This window comes from Oncorhynchus masou, chromosome 13 (genome assembly GCF_036934945.1).
Source record: "Oncorhynchus masou masou isolate Uvic2021 chromosome 13, UVic_Omas_1.1, whole genome shotgun sequence".
NCBI classification, from domain to species: Eukaryota; Metazoa; Chordata; class Actinopteri; order Salmoniformes; family Salmonidae; genus Oncorhynchus; species Oncorhynchus masou.
Window position 1 is genome coordinate 60,677,377 of NC_088224.1, and position 11,410 is coordinate 60,688,786.

The following is an 11,410-nucleotide window of genomic DNA, read 5'->3' on the forward strand; positions in this document are numbered from 1 at the left end:
AACAGAATGAACCCTGTTACAGTCTACTTCACCTAAAACAGAATGAACCCTGTTACAGTCTACTTCACCTAAAACAGAATGAACCCTACTACAGTCTACTTCACCTAAAACAGAATGAACCCTGTTACAGTCTACTTCACCTAAAAGAGAATTAACCCTACTACAGTCTACTTCACCTAAAAGAGAATTAACCCTACTACAGTCTACTTCTACCAGTCTAGCACATCTGTTTCATTCTGGTCGTCCTGGGATAATGACATGAATGAATCATGGATATCTATAGCCATATGTAATCTAACAAACATCTCATTTTGTAAGAATTATATTTATTGTTATAGAGCCAAATTATTATCAAAGATAATGTAAAATTCAATCTTTTTTGTCAATGCATTTTCCTCCCAAGTCTCTCAATATAATTTTCTCAATCAATCCAATGAAACTAAGCCATATTGAAAAATGTATAGGACTCACACTCAATTTAATAATAGTAAATAAACCACGACCACAAACATACAATTAAAAGGCAGTTTTGAAAATGTATACCCAATTGTATTATTCTTAAGAACCCAATAAAAGGCACTGCATTTTCCTTGATGCTCAGTAGCTTACTCTTTTAGCCTCATGGATGCATGTTCACTCCAATCAAAACGTGTGAGAAACCAAAGTAAACTTCAAATAAATATATATACAATAAATAGACTGTTTAACATTTAAACATATTTATGTAGTTATTTATACCCAGTTCAGGGGAGAACAATGCCTCTCCTTTAAAATGTCCATGCAAGGCCTTTTCTGCATTGCAGTCGAGCATCTCTATGCAATACAGTCCACACATCTTGTGTGTTTATAGAGAGCAATACTGAACATTTCCCATCAATACTGAAATAAGGAAAGTTGCACAGAAAAGCAACAATGGACAGTTGAATTATAACTTCTCTCCTTCCTCTCAATCTCAATCTTATTCTTATTCTATATATTACAATGTCACCCCAGTAGCTTCCTGTGTTTAGACAGAGCATTGAATGAACTGCATACTGGTAATATACTGACTGTCAGCGTCAGACATGTGTGGGGCTGTCTGAGTAAGGGTCTGTCTTGGCCATGTTGAGCACCACGGCAGGGGTTTTGTAATGACAGTGTGTGTTGCAGCTCACGCTGCCACAGGGCTTCCTGCTAGTCCTGTCTGATGCCAGCTTCCTGCTGCACAGGCCCTGCCAGGTCTGCAGGGTCTTGGAGCTCCACACCCACACACCACTGGTGATGCCCACCACCAGGGACATGAAAATCTTCAGCATGAACACCACCACGGTGGGCACCGACGACTCCAGGGAGCAGTCCTCGTTCCGGCGCCCGGGGAACGACACGCACTTGACCTCCAGACCTATGAACTTCCAGTAGTCCATGTTAAGCCTCTCGTAGAAGTAGCAGATGATGACGCAGGTGGCGGGCACCGTGTACAGGATGGAGTAGATGCCGATCTTCACCATCAGCTTCTCCAGCTTCTCCGTGTTGGTGCCTTCGGTTTTCATCACCTTGCGGATGTGGAAGAGCGCCACAAAGCCAGTGAGGACGAAGGACGTGCCAATGACCAGGTAGCAGGACAGAGGGATAAGCACAAAGCCGGTGAGCGCTCCAGAGTCCATGCTGCCCACATAGCACAGACCCGTCAGCTCATCCCCTGCCACCTTCCTCATGGTGAGGATGACGATGGTCTTCAGAGCTGGGATGCCCCAGGCGGCCATGTGGAAATAGTTGCTGTGGGACTCAATGGCCTCGTGGCCCCACTTCTTACCAGCGGCCAGGAACCAGGTGAGGGTGAGGATGACCCACCAGATGGACGAGGCCATACCGAAGTAGTAGAGGATGAGGAAGACGATGGTGCAGCCTGTGGACTCCAGCCCCTCCTGGATGATGTAGAGCTCGCCATTCTCCCGATCGCAGGCAATGTTCTCGGCCCCTGCCACCGAGCGGATGATGAAGGCCACAGAGTAGACGTTGTAGCACATGGAGAGGAAGATGATGGGCCGCTCGGGGTACTGGAAGCGGTGGGGGTCCAGGAGGAAGGTGAGAACGGTGAAGGCCGTGGAGACAAAACAGAGTGTTGACCACACCGTCATCCAGATGAAGGCAAAGTCCTTGTCCCGTCTGGACCAGAACACGTCCACTGCAGAGGAGCAGCGAGGAGCACACGACTGGCTCTTCTCCACGTAATGGAACTTCTCTGGGTTCTCGCAGGACCCCAGACTGCCCATGGAGCGCCCGTTACTGCTACCCGGTTGCCTGGGCCGAGGGGGAACAAAAGGCATGTCCTCTCCCTTCTTGATATCCGTCTTGGTGTCGTTCTCTGGAGCCTCCATGCACAGCGCGTTGGGGTCATTCTTGGTCGGGAGCCTGGAGCAATCCAGCGAGTCAGGCCATGCGTAGTGGAACTTCTCCATAATGGGTGAGCACTTCTGCCTGGCCTGCTCACACATGGGCCTGCAGGCTGGGATGGAGGTAGACACTTTATCAGTGCACATTGGGGCGTAGAGAGAGCAGAGGAAGAAACGAAGGTGCACATCACAGCCGTAATCCACTAGAGGTGCAAACTCATTCAGCTTGATGGCAGCCTCCTTTTGGTTTTCATGGTCCATAAAATTGGGCATTCTGGTCATGTTGTAGCCAATGCCCTGGCACATGGGAATTACTATGGGTTCGCATTTGGCTGGTCTCCCTCGTTCTAGGTCGTATGTTCCTAGCTCCACACTGTAGGCAGCAATCATGAGCGGACACCAGAGAGAAATCAGTATCTTCAAAGGAGACCCCTCCATGCTTATTTTCAGTCATATGATTAGTCTAACAAATAGTTGTATTTGTTCAGACCAAAAATGTAAATTCAAGAGGATATTTCCGTATTATTTTACCATTGTAAGCACAGCCCCAACAAGCGTTAAAAATCCGTTGTTACAAATGCATTCTATGCTGATGCACAACGCAAATGCAGGTAAAATATAACAAAAATAATTCCAGTAGGTAAACATTAGTCTATGATATAAAAAAATATAAAAAAGCTTCCCCAGAATTAGATGTTTAAATGTTCTTAGAAAGCAGCTTCCGAGCCAATTCGAGGAAGACAGAGTTCAATCTAGAAAATGAAGTTCGCAATGAAATGAGAAAATAACGGCGGTGAGCTTAAATAACGTTAATTACAGAAAGTGTTGACTCCTTATCCTTGACTTCTTAATTTTGAATAAAAAATGTTTAAAGCTGAATCGGTGCAGCTATTTGCAGCAGTAGATATATGTCACTCTACCTCGGACAACCGCTCTCCATCCATCGTTTGAGAACACTGAACTTTCTCTTCTATCTGCGGCTCTTACCCGATGCGAGGGTGGGCATTTCCATGACGCGACGCTTCCATCTCGCACCGCCCACCACTGACATGAGAAGCGTCTTTAAGCGCACGCACGACTCTATTAATTCCACATTTCTTTATTTGGGAATTTGAAAGTGGTGAGTGAGGTTAGGATAAATGCTAATCTTTTAATAGTGATCATAATCCTTAGGCTACTGTTTTATTTTTTACAATGGGCTATGTCATATTGGGCTACTGAGTGGCACAGCGGTCTAAGGCAATGCATATCAGTGCAAAACGAGTCACTACAGTCCCTGGTTTGAAACCAGGCTGTATCACATCTGATCGTGATTGGGAGTCCCATAGGGCAGCTCACAATTGGCACAGCGTCACCCAGCGTAGTTAAATTTAAATGTCCAAATAGTTTATAAGGCATCTTATGAGAGGCTACAAATCTTCTGCTTCTGCAATGGTTTAAGTGAGTAGTGAATTGGTCACTATTTATCATACAGTATCACAATGTATATTATTCTCTTTGGTATCACTAACATGGCACATGTTATGTGGTCAGTGTTTGTGCCTATGGGAAAAAAATATTGTTACCATCTAGTGGCTGAATGGTAGGCTACAATTGCCTTCTTTGACAGCTCAAATAAGTGTTTGATCTTTTCATTCACTATGTGATATAGCTGACTCTACTCATGCACAAAATCCCATTGATGAGGCTATCTTGGGAAAGGCCAAAGAGAGACCAGAAAATATCAAAGAGACAGTATGATCCAACAGCTTATAATATGACAGTGACGCACAGCATAATAAATTATGGTCTTGGTAAAAATATCAGACATGTTCAAAAACTAGGTGCACATTAGGCCCATGAACTAGGTGCACCTCTGACACACGATGCTAAATCTGAGATGTTTGAGCTTTCAAGGCTAAATGAAAGATAGGTACAAAATGCATCAAATATTTAAATCGGCGGCTTCACCAACACTTGAGTTTATGAAAAGGTTTCCTGAAAACAGCCACAAATATCTGAAAGAGATCTCACCAAGAAGTCATTTAAAATGTGAAGGAATGCATTTTCATTGTTGGTCCATTGCAGCAGTGCTTATTCTGCATCAAAGGCAATGTCCAAACCTGGATTATCTTTGAACTCCTCTTAATCGAGAGAGAGAGGGAGGGAGAGAGAGAGAGAGGGAAGGAAAGCTTGGCCTATTTTGCTTTCTTTTCTGACAAATGGTGGTGATGGTAGGCAAATAAAACCACGTAACCCCTGGTGTTATGTGGTGCTGTATCAGATTTGGCAGTTGGTAAAATATGCTGTCACTTTGCCTTCAAATTCAAATTGGGGCTTGATCCTCATCTAGCCAGAGAGGAAGTGCATTCCAGACACAGAGATGTTATCTTGCTCCACGTCAGCATGATGCTTTTGATAAATCTAGTATTATACTTCACAGTTCTTTCATGTCATTGTTTAGCCTATGCATTCAGATGTGTGAGCCCTTCTAAAAGGCCCAGGTTTCAAAGCCATGAGGCAAAGTGACGGGGCCTAAGAGTAAAAGAGGCTTAACAAAAATATATTTATCTAGATATGGCTTCTCAAGGGGTAAAGTGCACAACGTAGAACCTTGTGAGTCCATTTGAAATACTACTGTAGGTCCATGGAAGCCATTAGAAAGGCACAGTGACTGGAATGACCTATCAAACAGGGAGGCATGAGAGAGGTGGGGGGTGTCCCCTAATCTGAGAATTGATTTCCCACTTTGTGGAAGAAAGTACAAATGTTGAGTTTAATTCCAATCACACACACACACACACACACACACACACACACACACACACACACACACACACACACACACACACACACACACACACACACACACACACACACACACACACACACACACACACACACACACACACACACACACACTCCTCCTTTTCCAACACTGCAATATAACAAAGCTTGCCATTGCCAGGTTTTTGTATGTCTTTATAATAACTATCCTTCAAACAAACCCGCCATCTTGTATTACATCCAGTAATCAGATGATCCAACATGTGGGCCCTGTAATTATTACTCCTCTTACTTATTGGTTATCATATATCAGACACCAAGCCATAAACGCACTGTGGAGAACAATGGCAGAGCTTGGCACAGCTTGGGTTGACATTACTCTCCCAGAGACACTGGCTGTCTGAGGTCGTTATGGGTGTAATAAGAGACACCTCTCCCTTAAAGATCTACATCTGGACAGCCATACTGCTCTTGATAGGGAGCACAAAGGCATATGGTTGGAGGTCGGATCAAATCAAGTCACATTTTATTGGTCACATACACATATTCAGCAGATGTTATTGCGGGTGTTGTGAAATGCTTGTTAATCATGCAATTAACTCTGTTAATTCAGTCCCAATCCTCTACTGCTCTGATGCTCTGGTCTCACCATATAGAATGAGGGGCCATCCCTTGTAGGTTTGGGTGGGGTAGAGACGTTCACTGAATGTTTGGGCATTGCGCTCAGTTAGTTTCAGAACCATTTCAGTAGCAGGAAATATGTCATTTAATCTACTGCAGTGGGTGAGTGCAAAAGTGACAATCCCACTGTTACCCTCTACCACTCTACTGCACTATGAATATTCTGAACTCTCATGAACAGTATTGGACTGTTATTGTCCTGCTATTCTTTAACTGGTTAAGAGAATTGTAAGAGAATTGAAAGGAATGAATTCTTTCATCATCACAACCCATCTGTGTTCTCCATCTCTCAGTGATGTGGAAAGATAATGTTCTTTACAGCTCTGGTGGTGGCAGGTAGACAAAATGAGCGAATGGATTTCTATTCCTTGTCCTCTTCTCTCATATCCCTCGATCGGGCGGGGAGGGAACAAGGCACTTAATGAGGTAGGCAAACACCCAGCACTTTTCCAAGTCAAGGGACCCAGGCAGCACAGACAGGCTCCTCAGAAGAATGGTTAGAATGTGAGGGGCCAGGCAAAGCAAATATTTTTGAAGGATTTCAAAAATAAACAGGGGTCTCGGTCCTAAATGAGGGATTCATTCAAAGGGTTCAAACAAGGCATCCAACCACATTATTATGTCAAGATACGTGTGATATCAGATACTGTAGAGAAAACTAAAGGAGATTTCATATAATCTCTCTACAAACAGGGATTCCAATCCAGAACCCCTGACTCTCATCTATCCGTTAACCATGTCCAAAGTGAAAGGAAGAGAGAGAATGTGTGTGTGTGTGTGTGTTTGTGTGTGTGTGTGTGTTCGCAGAGTTATGCAATACATGTCTAATTGTGTGTGTCCATGCATTCATTCACTTGTGTGTGTTTGCGTGTGTGCATGCTCTGCTTTATCTTGGCCAGGTCGCAGTTGTAAATGAGAACTTGTTCTCAACTAGCCTACCTGGTTAAATAAAGGTGAAATATGTATATATATTTTTTTAAATGTGTGTGTGTGTTTGCCTGTGTACGTGTGTGTGCGTAGTCTGTGACAGATATATGTAATAAAGAGAGGTAGGAAAGGGAAGCCTGATGTTGAATAGCTCAATTTGTGAGAGTTAACCTTTCCCCTCTTGTTTTTAAAAGCTGAACTTTCTGGGCATACACAAGTCTACTTTCACTGGTCCTGGGGGAGAAATGCAATGGAAAGCAATACTACTGTGTGGTCGCAGGCCTAGTGAAAGGGGAACGGGGGTGTTTTGAGTGACTGGGTGGTTGTAAGGCGGTAAAGTGGGGTTAGAAAGGCTTTGGAAGACTTTAAAGATAACTCTTCGATGGGGGGCATGCAAATTACACTGGGTAGTTTGTTGTTGCAACTCGCAAACTTGGATGATTCACATTTCTGTGGAAGGGTAACAGAAGAACTATGCCTGTTTGCCAAGGTCGTATAACTGGACAATATGTTATATTCTGCTTTCTTGGAATATGAATTCTCAGCAGGCATTCTCCGTTATAGTGAATCCTAGGCTTGGTTAGATTTCACTATGGGTCGGAGTGCAGGAGTAAACTACTCCAGTGTTAAGGCTGAGGTGGAAGGACTAAAATTGGACTGGAAGGGAATGGAGCCAAGAAGGTCAGGTGTAGCTGTAAAGTAATAAGCAATATTCCTAAATCAATGTAAAACTAGCCTTTGCCACTTTTCTTCACAAGACCTGTCACGCACTGCTTTAAAAATCCCAGACATAGTAAAAACGATACATCTCGAATGAACATTTTGTTTCTAGTATCGCCTCTAAATACCTTTCTCTCCTTTATATTTTAGAATGAACCTGAGTTTGAGAGAAAAAAAATCAGAACACTTTCCTAATATTGTTTTTTACACTCATTTTGCCCTCAGAACAGCCCCAATTTGACCACAAGGTGTTGAAAGCGTTCCACAGGGACACTGACCCTTGTTGACTCCAATGCTTCTTACAGTTGTGTCAAGTTGACTGGATATCCTTTCGGTGGTGGATCATTATTGATACACACGGGAAAATGTTGAGCATTAAAAACCCAGCAGCATTGTATTTCTTGACACACTCAAATCAGTGCACCTGGCACCTACTACCATACCCCATTCAAAGGCACTTAAATATCTTGCCCATTCACTCCCTGACAATTCAATCCATCTCAATTGTCCCAAGGCTTAAAATCCTTTAACCTGTCTCCTCCCCTTCATCTATACTGATTTAAGTGGATTTAACAAGTGACACCAATAAGGGATCATTCACTTGAATTCACCTGGTCAGTTTATGTCATAGAAAGAGCAGGTGTTCCTAATGTTTTGTACACTCAGTGTACTATCAGAGTGGCATCAAGCAGTAAGTAAGCTATTTCCTTATCTCGTCGCTAACAAAATGGAGGCTACGTTTCGTCGCCCTCCCAGCCTTGCTGTGCCCCAGTCACCTCTGAGGAGCAGCGATCATCAGATAGCCTGTTCTATCCCACTCTCTCTCACACTAGTCTCTTAAATCACCGTCACGTCAAGGCTGTGAATAGCGGACCAATAAGTTCAATTAACACCCAAATACTCTGAATCCGTGCCCTTCTGGCCACCCGTCAACACCTTCCCGGGGCGGCTTCTTGGGTCTCAGCACATAAGAGAGCACCGCCAGCCCCCGGACCCTTGCTACAACTCCCCAGCTCCCTCCCCCATGTCACACACACAACCCCCCTCGGCGCTGTGGTCACACACACTGACACAGCCCACCTATTTATACATCACAACCTGGCAGTGTACATGGGGAAAACAAGGCCACTCTAATATCTATGTGTCCAGTACTCCTTCTTCAATCATACTATCCCACTTTGATGTCTGGGGAGATAAAAGGACATCAGAGGACTTCAACTACATCTGAGGATTTCTATATAGTGAAAGGTTGACAGACAGGTCAACAAGCCAATCATGTGGCGATTGAATGACATAATTTGCCCCCACTCCCTTCCTATTGGTGTAAAATGCCATGGCAATCAAAGCAGTCAGTGTTCTCACAGATCCTGTGAAGATCCTCAGTATCTCCCTTAATCTTACAGAGAGGTACAATATCATAGAGATAGATACTATATCAGTGTAACCAACCGTGTGATCTCTCATGGTTGTTATCACCTATGGCCTAGCACCATCTACAGCTGGAGGAAAATGGCAACAGTGAGGCAAGGGGTAAAGGAGTAGAGGGCAGAGGGAGGGATCAGCTGGAGGACAAGCAGTGGGTGGGACGGCATCTATCTTTGAACCCTCTTCTCAGACCCCCTACCCCCACCCAGACCCCCTCTCACTCCTGCCCCCTAAGGATTACCAGCAAGTTTTATTGGCCAAACAAGTCCTATTAATAAACTGTGGGTGTGTGTGTGTGTTAATGTGCACATGCATGTGTGTGAGGTGGCGGTTTGCATGTACATGTGCAGGAGGAAGGGGTTGGTTAAGGAGTAAAATGACACAGGGACCAATGTATTGTGCAAACATGTTTCTATACTGGACTAGACTCTCAGGTCCCTACACTATCAATGGGGGTAGTGGCACCTGCCACCAACATCTCCCGGAGAGGAACCTTAAACCTTGATAATTATTTTAGTATCAACTATTATATTACAGAGTAACAACAGAAAGAGAATCAACATGGATATGTGTGCATGACTGAATGGCACATGAGCAGCATAGACTATTTTAATGAATATAAACAGTGCCTTCAGAAAGTATTCATGCAGTTATTTATAGCTGTTGACTTATTCCACATCTTGTTGTGTAACAGCCTGAATTCAAAATTAATTAAATAGATTTTTTTCTCTCACACCCATCTACACAGAACACCCCATAATGACAAAATGAAAACATGATTTTACAAAATGAAATACAAAAATATCTCATGAACATAAGTATTCACATGCTAGAATCACCTTTGGCAGCGGTTACTAATGTGTTGTATTGGATTTGCCCCAAACATAACTCTTTGTATTCAGGACAAGAAGTTAATTGCTTTGCATTTTTTTTTGCAATATTACTTTAGTGTTTAGTAGCCGCTGCTTTTGCAACAGCTAATGGGGATCCTAATAAGATACCCCCCAAAATATTGTTGCGAATAGGTTTTGGAATATGTTTATTCTGTACTCGCGTCCTCCTTTTCCCTCTGTCAATTAAGTTAGTATTGTGGAGTAACTACAATGTTGTTGATTAATTCTCCGTTTTCTCCTTTTAGAGGCAAAAAAACTCCTGTTTTAAAGTCACCATTGGCCTCGTGGTGAAATCTTCCGAGCGGTTTCCTTCCTCTCCGGCAACTGAGTTAGGAAACAGGCCTGTAACTTTGTAGTGACTCGGTGTATTGATACACCATCCAAAGTGTAATTAATAACTTCACCCCTCTCAAAAATATATTACATGTCTGCTTTTTTATTATGTTTTAATCCATCTACCAATTGGTGCCCTTCCTTACGAGGCCTCCCTGGTCTTTGAGGTTGAATCTGTGTTTGAAATTCACTGCTGGACTGAGGGACTTTACAGATAATTGTATTTGTGGGGTACAGAGATGAGGTAGTCATTCAAAAATAATGTTAAACACTATTATTGCACACATAATGAGTCTGAAAATTATTATGTGACTTGTTAAAGAAACTTCTTACTCCTGAACTTATTTAGGCTTGCTATAACAAAACGGTTGAATACTTACTGACTCAAGATATTTCAGCATTTCATTTTTTATTAATTTGCATCAATTCCGAAAAACATAATTCCACTCTGACATTGTGTGGTATGTGTGTTGGCTAGTGACAGACATATCCATTTAAATTCAGGCTGTAACAACAAAATGTGGAAAAAGTCAAGGGGTGTGAATACTTTCTGAAAGCACTGCAATATAATATTGAATCTGTTTAGTTGGGTCTGTTTGTCACATGTCACACCAGACTGAAGGGCTCTCCCAATCTTAGTATAAAAGCCAACTGTTTTGCATTGTCCAAACCTCCATAACCACTGCATTCATCCTCATCATTTCCCCTGCCATAATCAACATAAGTCTGCCACGAAGCGCTTGTTGTGAGGGGTAAGGCTAAACCTGGGCTTACTTCGAACAGCTAATAGGCTCATCCATCATGATGAAATGAGACCGGCTCATCTTCTCTCCTCTCCACCACTAGTCCTCTCCATCTCATGTCCGTCGGCCACTAGTCATACTGCAGCCAACTAGAGCACCCAAAAGTACATGCTTCAGGGGAATTTATTTGGAAGTTCTGGAACTTCTGTCACCAGACCAGGGTGTCTTGCTATATTTTTTATTTTGAGTGAACAAGGAGGCCTTCATGCTGAATATAATTTATCCAGTGTCTCGTTTCGGAGGAGAAAACTCCTCCGAAACTAAGCGGAGGGAGAAAAAAGGTCACTGTGGTTTTGAAACCTCCAAACCTCAAGCCTCCCTGAGCGCTGTATGCACGAAACGGAGGCGGGCTAAGGCGAGAGGGTCATGAGGCCTCCTGTTCATTTCTTGCTCCACATCGACATTGTTGGAGGTGGTGACAGCTTGCTATGAGATTACACAGGGATTTTGTGCCGTAAATCCTATTTGCACTGTCAGTAGGCATGAACAT

At 43.3% G+C, this 11,410-nt stretch overlaps 1 protein-coding gene across 1 annotated transcript; it reads right to left on the reverse strand.

Annotated features, from left to right (window-relative positions):
• Nucleotides 1-320: 320 nt before the first annotated feature.
• LOC135552759 (frizzled-9-like) lies at nt 321-3,311 on the reverse strand. Its single transcript, XM_064984584.1, has one exon. The coding sequence runs from the start codon at nt 2,808-2,810 to the stop codon at nt 1,059-1,061; it is 1,752 nt and encodes a 583-aa protein (XP_064840656.1). The 5' UTR covers nt 2,811-3,311; the 3' UTR covers nt 321-1,058.
• Between the last annotated feature and the right edge of the window lie 8,099 nt (nt 3,312-11,410).

Coding starts and splice junctions, on each gene's coding strand:
- LOC135552759 (XM_064984584.1), bottom strand. CDS start 2,810: ATGGAGGGGTCTCCTTTGAAGATACTGATTTCTCTCTGGTGTCCGCTC.